The following is a 15,995-nucleotide window of genomic DNA, read 5'->3' as shown; positions in this document are numbered from 1 at the left end:
CTGGAGTTATTTTCAAACCAGCCACCAGCCGCCCTCCCCTCTGTGCTGCTGTCTTTTACTGTCCTTGTGTCAGTATTTGTTGTTTGCTTCCTCCCTCCCTCTGTGATTGATCTCTCTTCCTCTGGCTCTGTGGAATTCCATTGAGGAACTCTTGGGATTGTTGGAATTCCAGCCGGAGTGCATGTGTGGGTTAGCAGCTGGCACCATGCGTTCCCCCCGTCATCCGGGCTCATTAGCCCTCAGGCCCTCACACATTGAGGCTTTCTGTATGCACTCTGCCTCTGTTTCTGCAGCACTGTCTTTCCTGCAAACATTCTTCTCTGCATTATTTCCTTTTTTCTTGCTCTCAAACTGTCATGCATGACATGCAAGGCTGGTTGCATGCTCATGCTGGGTGGGGCAGAAACTGGAAGCATTGTCTCCCGCGGCTCTTCACTTGTCACCGTCACTTCTTGAGACGGAAATAATTGCGTGTGTTATATCTAATTACTCACCTTCCTTGTTCTCGCCGGTTTCAGTGGGAACAAGGAGTGTCTCCGTGCAGGCGCTCATCTCCCGTGGCCTCCCTCTGGCATTTCACTGCATACTTGAGCTCATGTGCTGCAAATCACCGGGAATGATATGTACTGCTGTTTTTAATTAACCCACACTGCCACTACCACAGTGTTCAAGTTTGATATTGAGCTCAGCAAGAATAAAAGGAGTTGTGCATGTCAGTTATGTAACATAATCTGAAGAAAGAATAGTTTTAGCTTGCTCACTACACTTCCTTGTATGCTTTGAAATGCCTTTTTATGCAAGTACTTTACTGACGGGCAGTCTTGAGTTATAAGCACTTTAGTTTATCATGCTATGCTATGTTATAATTCCACTCCACTACCTATCAAACTGAAATATAGTAGTTTGCACAAGTCGGCACCAAAGTCAATGAATTACCAGGACTCTGCATCAAAGCAGGAAGAAAGTAGCTAAATGGAAAGACTGTGTTCACACTCTTTCTCTTTGAGGCATTCAGATCTGATAAGTTTGAGTTGTTTCCTCCTTTCAATCCAAATTCTGTATTACAGTTTCCATGCTGGCTTTTAAGCCTTTAACTTTCCCTTAACATGGATTTTTGGTTTAGCTTTACATTGTCTGTCTGGCTACAACCTAAGTGGTAGCTCTCGCTTTGCAGCAATTTGTTCTTTAACCTGGAATAAAATGGACTGTATGTATAAAGTTTTTGCTTGAGTGCTAAAGTTTTCTAGTGTGTGTAAAAGGTCTGCATGGTTAGAAAACCCAAAGTCCACTGCAAAGTGAGCTGTTTTATAGGAAATGCTGTTTGTTTGGCTCGCCTTCGGATGTGAACCAAATAAGCTCTTTATTTTTTATTGCAATATCCAATGTTTTAGGAGGTAGCACAGTTAATGTGTGTAATGTTAGCATTATCGTTAACTGTCTGCATGAATGCCAAAGCTGTGTGGAGTATGTGTAAACTTTAAAATCTGATCTGAAGCCAGTGAACACTGACCTGTTGAGGGCTACTTTGTAGTGCAACCTAAACTTAGCTAGCATTGGCTAGCAGAGACTTTAGCTGTCATGATGCAGGTAATTTGGGAAATGCTAACAACGCTGCATGAAAATATTGTGTACCATGTAATGTAGCGTTTTCTTTGTGTTAGCATTTCTTTTTTGTGTTAGCATTTGTAAACTGTTAGGTAGCCTGGACTCATAGAATCTGCGGTTACGTTACATAACCAAGATATCAAGGCGTGGCCCTTAAATGATGGGGTATAAAAAGTTGCAGTGTGAGGAAAAGCGTCTGAATCTCTTCTGGTAGATGTAAATTTAAACGAGAGACCTGCCAATGAGCAGGTCCCTCATTTAAATTCATTTCCCTCATTTGTCCTTTTACTTGAAGAGTGTAGCAAAAATTGTGAAATTGCTGATTGTCAATTTTTGGCACTATAACATCCTTACTTGAAGCATAATTTAAGGATGTGGTCTTGTATTTTGTTACAAAGCTGAGCTTGTGCATTTTCCTTCCAGCCACAGAGATTACATAATGCTCTGCCCCTCCAACCCTCCACCACCTTCTCTCGGCTTCTTTCCTACACCTCTGTTTGCTCCTCTCTTCTTGTCATTTCTCATCAGAGTTGCAGCAGATTTTGAGCTGTGCAGCCCTCAAAATGCATCTAAAGCAGCGCTTTAGATGCATTTTGCACCTACTGCCCTTATTGTTCATGTTGGCCCTGCTGCATGTTGCCACTGATTTTGCTGGAATATGCCATGCATGTTAATATTCCCGCAATAGTGTGGAGAATAACGCTGTCTCCTGTCTCATGATCTCCTTGCTGCTGTAAGGCAGAAGCATTTTTCACTTGTGGAGGAAAAAGGATGCTGTCGCTTCAGAGGCTTTTGTCCTGACACTGAGGTCAATCATCTGACAAACTTCCAGGTCTGCTTAATGCATACAACAGTGCTAATCTTTCCTTTCTCTTAATGTGGAACTTGTCGTTACTTCCGCTACAGAGGTTGTGTTTTTATTTGTTTGTTACCAGGTTACCTTTTAAATCCAATTCAAGTTCCATCAGGCTGAGAAGCACGGATGAGTTGTTGTTATTGCCGGTTCTTGTTCTCACCTATAGAGAATATTATGTTAAAAAGTGCTATTGGCCTTTTATGCAAAAGTTAAATATGAACTCATTACTTCTGTTCTGCTGTGGTTTCTTTGACTGTGTTTAGTGCTTAAACTGATTGTTTATCATGTTGCATCTTTTTTGAATAGTGATAGAATCCACCCATGTCTCCTAAAGGGAAACACTAGTGTTGTTCGTATCTTTTCTTCCTGTCAGTTTTAAATTTGCATTCACAAATCTTTTGCAAGTAATAATAATTAAAAACAGCGTTAAACTATTGAAATGAAATGGTCCGTGTCCTGTCAGCTTTCATTGTTTGTGTTGCACTTAGTGTGAAGTTACTGTAACAGCAGGAAGTGGAGTTTTTGTAGTCATTCCAGTCAGCTAGCGAGAAGCATTTGTGGCAAATTAGCAGTCATGCTTTGGCGTCTCAAATCTCTCCATCATATAAATATCACTTTATCTCCTTAAATATCTTTTGGCCTTGTCCAGGCAGCACTCACTTTGAATGCTGTTTTAGTATGCCAGCTGATGTTAAAATGGAGAAAAAACAGTGGCAGTTGTCAAGTGGATGGTTTGATTCATTCATGCTTTAATGCTGTATTTTTATTTTTTTGTAGTTTCTTTATAATATACTGCTGTAGACATTGTATATTCCGGTAAAATGTAGACATGGAGGGATCTTTGGATCTTCATCAACGGACTGATGTGTTAAAGCAAGTCAAAGAGAAATTACATGTTTATTTTTATGGTGCTGTGAGCGCAGAGCAAAAGCTGGTAAATCTGAGCTTCTATAAAAGGACTAAATTTGTGAATATGCTTCATTAATTGATGTATTTGTTACATTATAACAGGAATAAATTTAGGATTTTCCTCTGCTGTATTTTTATCTGTTCCTCCTTTCTGAGCACAGTTTATTAAGATCTCCATCATACAGGCCTCGAGACTGGTTGGTGACCTCCCGGAAATCGGTAGTGTTTTAGGAAAAAAAGTGTATTTCCTGACCGGCTGGTGATTGGTTCCTGGAGGTTTCTGGCTGTTGCCAGGTGAAATCACCACAAATCTCAGTGTGATTCGTTTGGTTGCCTACCATTTGTGTAGAAGATGGCAATGTGTCTGGAAACACTCGCCATTTACTCTCTGAGATGTAGTGAAACTTTTAAGTTGGAAGGGTAGAATGTTCCCTTTCAAAGGAAAGGCTGTGCTAATATTGTAACATATTTACAAAGGTGGAACTTTTACTTTTAAGGCAAACATTCTTCTTTTTCAGTTTGCATCAAACTTTTCAGGTGCAGTACAGGTGTTTGAGCATTTGCAGACAAGTCGCTGTCCATTTGTTAACAACCAAAGTTGTTAAAAGTTGTGACACTGTATGTCTCCTTGCAACCTTGCACACTAGCAATTGACTGGTAGACTGGTTGTTTGCAGATTGTTGGCACCAGGTCTCTAGGCATGTGGTTGACACTTGATATTGAACTTACTCTACAATAGCTTGTGTTGTATAACCATATCCATAATAACCATGTGGTCTCTGTTAGAAATACTATAACTACAGTCCCTCCCCCCCAGTGGGAGCATCTTTGGTGCTCTTGGTATCTTGCCTGTGCTATGTTTCTTATCAGGTGAATAAACTAAGGCATGTTTTACAATATATCCAGTAAATGCAGTCCTCACTATTTCAGGCAGTGTTTTGCTGCCAAGGAGGAAGGCTAAGATTAGCCAGGTAGCTGCTGTGATAAGCATCAATGGATGTTGCAGACAAGTTTAGCTAACATAAACCAGAATAAAAGTGTTTTATCTAATGAAGCCTGTTTGACTGAATGATGATTTAGGCTACTATTTGATTCCTAAAAGGATTGTTTGGTTTTTGGATCAAATACTCTCCTAAGCTGTCTTTCTTCTACCTGATCTTAAGGTAATGTGCACGCTATCCCATTAAGTAAAATACTTTTGTGAAGGGAAGAAATCCCCTAATTTATTCCAGGGCTTATCTGTCCACTTGCTTAATCGTTATGAACTACCCATTAGCTGTTTCTGCAGCTTAGCTAAGTTGCCGTTAGCTCACTATTTATATCTTACTTGCTAACATATCACAAACAAAATCATATATGGGGGAATGGTAGCTGACTAGCTTCCCAAAACTCTGATACTTATCTCAGTGTAATATCAAACAGTTCATAGACTGTAACAAAGCAGAGATTTGAAGCTAACATTTGGAGTGGCTGCTAAGGGAACGGTTAGTCAGCTAGCTGTAGTTTTGGCTATACAATTAATATACAGGTACAGTTGTTGTTATTTTGCTGATACTCAGGTGTACAGTATCTACACTGGTCTGTCTGCTGTTGGAGATATACATTAGATACAGAGGAATATAATAGCAGAGGATACTAGCTTTATACTACACTGCAGTTCACTTCACAGCACCATTGATAAGAATTGTTTATGGGGATTGTGCAACATTCCTGTAATTATCTATGTAAGTATTTGGGGGGAAAGGGGGATTTGTTTAGTTGCTAATGTGATAAACCACTTTAATAAAACATAATTGTCTCCTGGTCTCCTACTGAAACACACTGGCTGTGTTTTTTTTTCAGGAGTGGAACTCATTTGAAGCTTTTAACCAAGAATTCTTTGACTAATACCTAAAATTCCTGCCAGGAATGAAGTATTTCCTGAAGCTGCCTTGGCTGCCAGAGACCCACCAGACTTGTTAAGGCACATTGAAAACATACTTAAGTATGTCTCTACAAGGCTGTTGCTTAAGTGTGTTGTGCAGACTCCGTGCAGGTGTCATCTCTATGAGTGTTTTCTGGTCTTCAGTGTGAGTTGTTAGCACAGTGCTGGTTTCCAGTTGCTATTGTTGTCTGTGTAAATGCACGTAGGAGGGGCTCAAAGTGACATTTTGGTGTAACAAAGCATCTTTGGAAAGTGGAGACCAGGAGGCCGGCAGCAAGAGGCCACCGGTGGAGGGCCGCATAGCACAGCGGCATCACACCCTGTTAGGAAAAAATGTGGGCACACAGGAGTGTGTTTGATCTGACTTAAGCTTTTTTATTTATTATTTTTTTAAATTACAGATCCGCTCACAGTCACTTGTGTGTATGTTTTATCTCAGGATAGCAATGTGAGAAATCCGAGTAATTGCTCTGGCAGTGCTCGTCAGCTTTTTGAAGAGCCACACCTTGAGTTTTCCTTTAAATAACATGTCACGAAATCAAAGGGCAGCAGACTCTGTGGTTTCCTTAAATGTTACCTTTGAGCGTGCATCAGCTGCTCCAAGCATCGCATGCTTTTCCATCCATTCACCGGGAAGTACGCAAGCAGATCCAACATGACTGCCTGGCAGCAAACGCTGTGGTTTGATTACCCTTTGACAAGCAGCCTTCATGCTTTTGTGTCCTCATAAATTTATTAATGACAGTTTTTGCATAACTCTGCCGAGTTATACACATAGAAAAACTACAGCTGCACCCACTTTCTTAATTGTTCTGTCTGTTGTTGTCTCTGAGGGTCTAAAGGAACATGTTCAAATTTAGGATCTGAAGTTTGTATTTTAACATTGGGGTTGAATTTTGCCCCCAAATGTGGGCGATAAGCAGCAGCAGTGTATTCTGAGCAATGGTTAAATTAAGCACATACATTACATAAGGTCCCACAATATCAGTCACCATATGTAAAATTTGGCAGCACCTTATGATAAGAATCATCAATAAAAGGTGTTTTTTTTTTTAGGTTTATCTGTAAACATCATTGTCATGTCTGAAACTTGTTTAAAAGGGCATATTATGGGCCATGTGATATGGCAGTGATAAATCACAAGACGGTGAACTCAGACCGCTCTTCTTTTCCTGTTTCAGCCACTGTTTACTTTCATTTTCACTTGCTTATCTACTTTTGCTTTCACTAACAGCTGAGTTTGGTCAAAACTCACGGGTCAACTTTGAGAAGAGGTTGTGGTTTGAGTTAAATGTGTCCATTCACAACATGAAGAACGGTTAACCCATGTGTCAGAATATCACGCTGAGCAGATTTTCCTATGCATCTAATCGTGCTGCAGCGGGGCCTGCAGATCGGCAGCTGTGTTTGACTCTGCGGGAATGAGAGCGGGTCATCTTGTGGCCATTTTTCTGTGATAGTTTGACTGTTTAAGAAACCTTAACCAGTCCGTGCACGTCTCATTCACACATGACTTTCAACATGCCAGAAGTGTGAATGGCGACTGTGTCTTTGGGAGCTGCACAGTGTTGCTTTCTGACCGCAGCCACTTACAATAAAATGTGCTAACTTTGTCATTAGACTATTAATAAGAATTTCAGCACTCGCTGTTATGCGTATAGCACGTGGCTTTCTTCAGCATTTCGGATACACATGTGGGTGTAAACCTCTATGAGTAAAAAAAAAAACCCAAAAATCATTATGAGTACAGGAAGGAAGGAATTACGCAAGATCTACAGACATGTCTGTGCTCTCCACATGTTCATCATAAAGAAACAGGACAAGGACAATTCCTTATTTCATCCTCCAGGATGCTGTCTGCACATGATATAGCCTGTTGGATATATGGCTGTGTAATTATTGAGTGCACTTTTTGTGTGTGCATGTGTGTAATGTGCATTATAGACTACCTGTTGCCACATTGAAGTAGTTATTATCACTAAGGCCACATAGAAATGTGTCCATACACACTGAAATGAGCAAAAGTGTCTTTAGATTAATAAAAAACAAACTGAAATGACACATTGAGCTCAAACAGCTGTTGTTTTGTCAGTTTGATGAAACTCACAACCCAGATGAAGAACAACAGTACAGACACACGTGTTTATTGCAAGGACAGAATAAAACCTGGGCGTAGCTTCGGGGTCAGAAAAAGGAAGCCTGCGTGGAAGTGCATCAAAGCTGCGTTCTATCTGATTGCTGTGGTTGCAAAAAGGCTTCTGGTTCTACAGAAGTCTGTGAGCCGTTTCCTGCCCAGTTTCCGGTTCCAGTTACTCATTTTGGTTCATTAAAAAAAAAAAAGAAGTCCATTCTGAAAATATTTCAAAATGGAGGGTTTGTGTTGTGAAACCACACATTCATTGGCTAACGAGTGGTCAATTACAAGTCTTGTTATTTTTTTTAAGGTGAAGGTGATGAAGAGGCTCATCTCAAGGCTCTCAAATGAGACGATGATCTCTCAGTAACTACAGCCATCTATTATGGAGCTGTAGTTTACTTATTTAGTGCTTTTCTACTTTAAGTGCTTCTTAGTGCTTCTTTCACACGTTCATACAGTGCATTCATTCATTTCAGGCACTCACTCTGTTACCAGTTATAAATTATAATGAAATAAAAAAACCAAACTGAGCAAAAATAAGTGAAACTCTTTAATAACTGTTAACAAATGATTTAACGGCAGATTTGAGACTTTTCTGCGCGCGACTGCTCGCCTGTCGGATCAGTCCAGCGTTCACGTATCAGGAATTTGTCATAGTTCATTAGCTTACCAGCGGTGTGAGTGGTGTTTAGTGAATGCACATAAATGTGTGTTTGTAGCAGGATCCACACAACAGCTGGAAACAACGAGCTAAACTTCAGCTCCCGTTAATGTTTATTCACCGCAGGTTATTTTCATTACTGGGAATCGACAGTAATCTGACCCATATTTGGTCTTTATTGTGGTCAAATTTAACTGACAATTTACTCTGTAATTGATGTGAAATTGTAGAGCAAAGTTTCTGACTCCAGACATTTCTGTTATTTTTCAGACATGCATATTTGGATATTAGTGGGTCACTTCCTGGCCCGTTGAACATGCATAGACACCAGGGTTTCCTCTCATTTGTTTTGAGCTGCTAAACTGAAAGCAGGTGTCTCATACCAAAGGTCAGACCTGCATGTGGGTGTAAACTGCATGGTTTTGCTTTTTGTAGAGCAGGCTGATGGGGGTGAGCAGAGGCACAATATCTATCCATTTCTTCCCCCTAAGACCCATCTGGAAATGAATCTGACGATGAGCAAACTCTGTCTGGGCTAAGCTGCTAAGAGCCAGTCTGAGGAGGTTGGAGTCAGTTGCTACCTGCAGACGAGGAGAGCATCGACACACTCGAGTGCGCGCATTAACGAGGCGTCTGGCCGTTAAACTGTCAGTGTAGCATCTCCACATGGAGCAAGCACACCTGGGCTCCCAGATCTCCTTTTCTCCTTCGGCTTCTTGTGTCTCAGTGTCAGTTAGGATCTGGATTCACCCACTGCATCCAAGCGTGAGTACGGATAAGATGCTGTATCAGCAGAAAATGGAAAAATGCAGACGTAAAGCACCGCATTGTAGATTGATCCAGGCCAGGTCAGGGAGTGCTAACTGCGGGATCTTTCGGTCCCTTTTGCAGCAGTGGGCGTTTTTGGCTTTTCAGTGGCCGGTTGCTGTTGAAGAAGTATGAGGTCATCTGTGTTTGAACAGTTGATCATCCTGGAGTGCAGATATATGCAGGTATTTCTTATGAATTTCCCGCTTTTAATGTTGTTGACAGCTGCACGTTGGCTGAATGGACAGAAAAATGCACATAATCAGGTTTACAGAGCGAGCGCTCTGGTGTTGCTGAAGGGGAGAAAACAAAGGCCGAGGAGGATGATGAACTGATCTCTCATCCTGAGCTATGTTAAGAAGTTAAGTATGCTTTCATTTTGGGGTACGCTCCACTGCCAGTGAACCCATCCTCCGGAGCCTCATGAGTCTGCTCTGTGCTGCTCTGAGCTTCACTCAGACTCCACTGTTACACAAGTTTGCACAAATACAGGGAGTTGCAGCAGATATGTGATTTACTGTAATTCAACCAAAACTGTCATCTTGAGGTTTTTGCTTCTAGAAGTGTCGAAAGAATTCTTCTCTTGGTTTGATGTCACAGATCTTTGATATTTGTTTGTATGGAAGTTTTAAGACAATCTCACAGTTTTGCAGTCATTGCAGGTAAAATGTAGTCATTTGTATGACTCTCAGACTCTATTATGAACAACTAAAATACATATACAATGTTGCCAGATTGTGTAGTTTCAACCCACATCTTGGCAACCCACAAACCAGTTCAAGGAGCTAACCTCGGCAGACAGATCAGGTAGACGATGAAGAAATCGTTGCTTCCACACTTCAGCTCTGTGTCACATGTGCAACAAAGTTGGAAAGATTTTCACCACTTTGAGTTTCATTAATCACAAATCCCTAAGTGAAATGTGATACAAACAAACAGTCCATTAAGTGAATTAAAACCAAATTTCTCATGAAGTTGGTCATCCTCCAGGTGGGACCACTAAGGATAAATTCATTGAAATCACTTCATCTCAGAATCTTCAGGAATGCTGAGAAGGCTGAGAGGTGGCAGGCTGGTGGATTGTTGCTGAGCCAGCAGTAATGAGCTTGTACTGGACTGCTGTGGTGATGAGAGCCTGTAACCTGTGTGCTCCGGGTAGTCACCAAAAGAATAGGGTTGCAGGCACGAGCAGGACGAGCTCCGGGGTGACGGAGTAAGGGCACTCAGACATGCTGAGGGAGCTCGGAGTAGAGCCGTTGCTCCTTCATGTCTAAAAGAGCCAATTGAGGTGGTTTGGGGCACGCCCAGCTGGGACGAGACGCCAGCAGGAACTGCAAAGTGCTGCTGGGGACAAGGACGTCTAGAATGCCCTGCTGAGCCTGCTGCCACAGCAGCCTAACTTTGGATAATTGGAAGATAATGGATAGGTTTTGCTTGTCAACAATTAGTTTGGGGGGAAAAAAAGCTTTTGCTGTTCTTTCACTGGGAGACAGAAATAGACTCCCCGGTGTCTGTCTCCCTCTGCCTCCTTTCTCCTCGTTCGTGCAGAGCTGCACATTAGGGCTGCCACGATTTGTCGACTAGTCACGATTACGTCGACTATCAAAATCGTCGACGACTGATTTAATAGTCGACGCGTCGTTTGAAGCTTTGTAAGATCCCAAAAGACGCAGGAATAAGTAGCAGGATTTAAGAGTGTAATAACGGACTGAAACAGAAGATGGCAGCACTGCATGTACAAGGATGCCAGCTGCCGTTAAACCCCGAAGAAGAAGAAGAAGCAGCAGCAGCTGTGTCCCAGAATTCATAGCGCGGCCCAGCTCAGTTTCCAACAATGGCGGCAGCTAGTTAGTTTTAATATTACTCTTATTATTCTTTCTGGGTCACAAAATAAACGTTTAACATATTTTCAGCCGAGAATGTAGCTGTGTAAACCTCAAATATCTGCTCAGTTTATCAGGACACCACATATTTTCAAAAGCGCTCCGACGTTTTCGGAGACGTCTGTTACCCACTAGCTCGATAGCTAGCCGGGGGCTAGGCTCACTAGCGCCGTGAGAACACCGGACTCCCGGCAAATTGTTTTCAAACCCACCGCCGTCTTTCGCTACTCAGGTTAAATATATATGAGTCACTTAGATAAATTAAAAATGTTGTTGTTTGGCTTTTTTTTTTTTTTTTTTTTTTAGTATTTTATTTGTTCCTGAGTAAATCGGTTTGGCTGAGATTAAAGTTATAGTTTTTACACAGCTGAATAAACGTCAAGCAGACAGCTGATTATCAAAAGTGTGAGATGCTCCAGAATATACTCCGGTGTCCTGTTATATTTTAGATAGCAAGGAGTTTATTAAACTTTACCGAAACAATCTGCAAATTTCATTAAAATTGAATAAACTATCATCTTGTCTTTATTTTTAGTTAGCACCTTAAAAGCTTAAAGCTGTAAGCTAATGATAGTTATATAAGAGCAGATGCTGCTGGTGCAATAAGCTGTAGTTTTACGTCCAGTGGATGATGATCTGATTAATCGCATAAATAATCGGTGACTAGTCGACTATCAAAATAATCGTTTGTGGCAGCCCTACTGCACATGCACAGCTGCCCTGTTGTATCTGAGCAGCTCGCAGCTGCACAATTAACTTGTACCATTAATGCTGGTGGTCAGTGTGGCTTGAATCATCAAGCTGTATCAAATACTCCCCAGTTGTAGTCAGTGGTTCTGACGACGTCTCCTGGTGTATTTTATTTCAAACTGTTCATGCGGCTGTAACTCTCACAGCTTCTCTCTCGTGTTGTTTTGTGTTTGTTTTCAGGTAAGAGGAAGCGGGTGCTCAAGCTCCCCAAGGAGGCGTTTGAGCAGGCTACCAGTACCAGCTCAGTGTAAGTGTCATTTCTGCAGAATGTTACTGAAACATGCACGCATGCTTCTATCTGTGTGATTATTTATCCCGGTTTGCACGTCTGACCCTTTCTTAAATCAAGTCAGAAAGCTGAATATGTGAAATGAAAATCTGTGCAGCAGCAGGAAATAGGAGGAGGAAGTTACGCTCCCACTAATACCATCTTTCTCTGTAAGCACGCTTTTACAGTCAGCCACACCCTCAAGCAGTGTGTGAACATGAAAGAGTAAATTTCTTTGGTCTTAATTACCCTGATAACTGCACGTTCTCGCCACAATAAAAGCCTCTGTTTGGAGCTCTTTCTCCACATTTTTGATAACATGAAGCTCAGTCTGCAGCTGACTTTTGATAAGAACAGGTTTTCTGCAACCAACAAAAAGAGTTAGTGTTCAGTGTATTTTTAAAGTGTGTCCTCTTCATTAAGAAACCTGCAGCTGCAGAGGCGTTTCTGGTTCAGAGCCAACTTGTAGATGAAATGTCAGAAACACTGTGGCTGCATTATTGTGTTTAACTGTGCTTCTCATTGTTTTTAAATTACAAAAGTATCTGTTTAATAGTGTAGTATTTTTCTGCTTATTTTAATTTCTTATTTTGTGTATTGCATCTTATTTAATATATCTAATTAATCTAATATTTTTATATAGTTTTGTTATTAGTTGTTTACTATGTTTTTTTCACTGTAGTATAAACAGGTTAAGCGAATAGTATAAAGCAGGGATGTCGAACTCCTGCAGGTTTTAGAAAACACCCTGTGTCAACACACCTGGATCAAAGATTAGTTCATTACCAGGCCTCTGGAGAACTTCAAGATATGTTGAGGAGATTTAGCAATTTAAATCAGCTGTGTTGGATCAAGGACACATCTAAACCCTGCAGGACGCCGGCCCTCGAGGCCTGGACTTTGACACCTGTGGTATAAAGGATGGACGCAGTTTCCAGTCCTGAAAAGTGGAGCTCTCTCTTTATCCTGTCTTCCTTCTCTCACCCTAACCAATCGCAGCAGATGGCCCCGCCCCTCCCTGAGCCTGGTTCTGCTGGAGGTTTCTTCCTGTTAAAAGGGAGTTTCTCCTTCCCACTGTCACCAAAGTGCTTGCTCATAGGGGGTCATATGATTGTTGGGTTTTTCCCTGTATGTATTATTGTAGGTTCTATCTTATAATATAAAGCACCTTTAGGCGGCTGTTGTTGTGATTTGGTGCTGTGTAAATAAAACTGAATTGAAGCCAGGTCTTGTTACATCCTGTCTCAAAACCAAGATCGTAAAAATACTCAGTTTTAGGTTTAATACCAAACAGATGTTGCTGCTTCCGTCTCTCATATACAGTCTGTGTTCTCTCCACTGGCTCTGATGGGGAAAAAGCTCAGTTATTTATTTCAAGATTCTGACTTTTTCTAATTTTAATCGCTGCTCCCAAAGCAAAGGACATTTACCTTACAATACGAAGCACTCTGAGGCGACTGCTGTTGGAAGTAAATAACATAAAATTGAAGTGAATTGAAAGCCAGAAGCATCTTTTCATAGTTGGTGGTTTTTGCAGAAGAATAAATTCTGCTGTTTTGTGCCTGAAATGTGCGACGTGTGTCCTCTAAAGAACACTTTAACCTGCTCATATGTAACCAAATGTTTTTGTGTTTCAGACCGCCCAGAGATTTGGATTCGAAAGCTTGTGTAACAATCGGAGAGAAGGTAATTTTATTCCTCAATTTTATTGGCTCATTTACTGTCTTCTTTTCCCCCTTTCCTAATCCCATTCAGGGTTTGATGCTTGTTTTTCCTCCTCTCGTCGCGGTCTCTTACATAACTTCTTACTTTTTTCCTCCTCCCAGTGTAATTTTGGTCGATCCACATAGGTTGGCTTAATCGCGGCTCTGTTGGCTGTAAAGAATGTCCTGATGAACATTACAGCCGAATTGAACACTTCTGATTGTGGTTAGACTGGAATGCTTTTTATTGCCCATCAGGCAGTAAAAATATTTATTTTAAACTCCTCAAATAAGTGGAATTTTCCATTGGCAGGGCTGGCTGCTCGTTCTCTGTTCGAGTTGGCCACAAGTCAAAGAGATTTCTTTTTTTCTCGTGTTTGAACAATTGGAAACAAAAAAAAATTAGGAAGTATCCTGCTGCATCGTGGAGGAGACTTTTGCATGGCTTTAAAGAGACATGAGAGATTCCTCGCCCTGTGGGTTTGGTGTCCACTGGAACTTGTCCTCCATTTGTGCAGAATTTCGAGGTGAAGGCAGATGACCTGGAGCAGATCTCCGAGCTCGGCAGAGGAGCGTACGGCGTGGTGGACAAGATGAGACACGTGCCGAGTGGCCTGATCATGGCTGTTAAGGTAAAAGGAAAGACGATTTCCAGACTTCAGGAATGTTTATTTAGCCACGAGCCCATTAAAGCAAAGTGACAAACACACAAAACACACTCGCTCCTCACCTGATGCTCTGCTTTTGGAAATGGAAATGGAAACTGCTCGTTTTATAAATGGAGATCCAGTTATTCCATGCAAAAACTGCAGAGCGCACAGGGAAGGAGGTCAGGATGGGACTCTCATCATCATCTCATCATGATGTTAATGATGATGATCGATCCGTAGGCCTGCAAAACACCTGTACATCAAACCAAAATACAAACATACTGATATATATATACACACATACATGCGCAAACACAGTCGACACAATCTACATGACATAAAATAACAACTCAGTCCTGGAGTAGGAAGATGTATGCACTCATTAATCCACTGTTGAGTTACCATGTGCGTCACACTTGGCCCACAAAAACAGAGACAACGGCAAAGTCTGTGTGTAAATATAAATATAAAGGTCAGTATAAATATGTAGACTTGAAAATTACAAAACTGTTCCATAGTTTTTGTTCCACAAATAGAAATACAAAAGGTTTAATCTGTGGTTCCCCCAATCTGTGTCAAAAATCTGAATCTGTGCGTTCAGCAGTTTTAGAGTTTATGAAGGATTTTTGATCCCTGCTTGATTAGTGATCCTGATTGCTGTTCTTTGAAATGAACATAAAAGTGCAGTTTTGTGTGTGTTGACCGCACACATCACTCTACGTATGGCAGTGAACAGTAATGTAAACCTAAGGATCTTGTGGACATTTGTTGGGTTTCTCCTGCTGGGCTGACAGATCAGGTGTTCTTGGCCGTCCAGCTGCCAGGTTACTCTGACTCTGATTTTGTGTTGGTGTCAAACCTTTTTTCTCTTTTTTCGTCACCACCTTGGGTATTACAGCTGGAGCTTTGCTTTTATTTATTTACCGACCATTGTTACTCCAGAGGAAACACTTTGCAAATATCCTTCCTGGGCATTTATTGCTTCATTCATTCTGTTGCATATTTCTCTTGCATTAGTTTTTATTGCAAAGCTAAAACACATGAGTTTATTTATTATTTAATTTAAGTTTATAATGATAGTGATTGGATGGTGTAAATATTGTATTTCTCTGCTCCTCATTATGTGGTATGGGGAACTGAAAAGTCAAAGTGAAAAGCTGAGGTGGGGATGTAATCACAGTCAGACTCCGTTTAGTTTTACTTGATTTTAAACTTTGACTTGAGCTGCTCTGCTCTTTCCCCTCATCTGCAGTTTTTGGCCTTTCTCTAATCTCTAACCCAGATTAAAAAACGTCATGTCTGCTCTTCACCTCACGACCAGCAGTAGGATAATGCTACCCGTGAAGAGGCTGCACATTTCTTGCCTGTCTCCCTGCTGACATCACAAAGTGCGACTGTTTTCGCTCTGACGGTTTGTTTCTTGTCATCCTTCCTCAGCGCATTCGGGCCACGGTGAACACTCAGGAGCAGAAGAGGCTGCTCATGGATCTGGACATCTCCATGAGGACAGTGGACTGCTTTTACACCGTCACCTTCTACGGAGCACTATTCAGAGAGGTAGAGTCACAGAAAGGCTGCTGCTCGTTATTCATTTTCTTTGTGCGTTCGTGGCAGTGTGTCTTTTTGGAGAGAGGAGTGAAGGAAAGTATCTTAATATATTCCATAGTGCAAAAACAGTGAACTCTCCGTTGTTCAACCAGTCAGGACAGAGTCATTCAAATCTCTCACAGAGCGGTCTTGAAGAAGTAATGGATATAAAGACTAAAACAGTTTAAGAGTGGGGTCGGGGGGCACCTCTGCAGACCGTCTGATACAGAAACTTCCTGCAGCAGTGAGTGGATG

At 41.4% G+C, this 15,995-nt stretch overlaps 1 protein-coding gene across 1 annotated transcript in view; it reads left to right on the top strand.

Moving 5' to 3' along the window:
• Nucleotides 1-15,995, top strand: part of map2k6 (mitogen-activated protein kinase kinase 6) — a 42,366-nt gene that overhangs the window by 8,819 nt on the left and 17,552 nt on the right. The window contains exons 2-5 of the mRNA XM_004565958.6: nt 11,713-11,779; nt 13,438-13,486; nt 14,022-14,135; nt 15,591-15,710. Of these exons, the coding sequence (XP_004566015.1) occupies nt 11,713-11,779; nt 13,438-13,486; nt 14,022-14,135; nt 15,591-15,710 (350 nt within the window). The remainder of the gene's footprint in view (nt 1-11,712; nt 11,780-13,437; nt 13,487-14,021; nt 14,136-15,590; nt 15,711-15,995) is intronic.

Source organism: Maylandia zebra, linkage group LG8 (assembly GCF_041146795.1).
Source record: "Maylandia zebra isolate NMK-2024a linkage group LG8, Mzebra_GT3a, whole genome shotgun sequence".
Taxonomy (NCBI): Eukaryota; Metazoa; Chordata; class Actinopteri; order Cichliformes; family Cichlidae; genus Maylandia; species Maylandia zebra.
The sequence above is the reverse complement of the archived record's forward strand: the minus strand, read 5'-3'. Positions and strand labels throughout refer to the sequence as shown.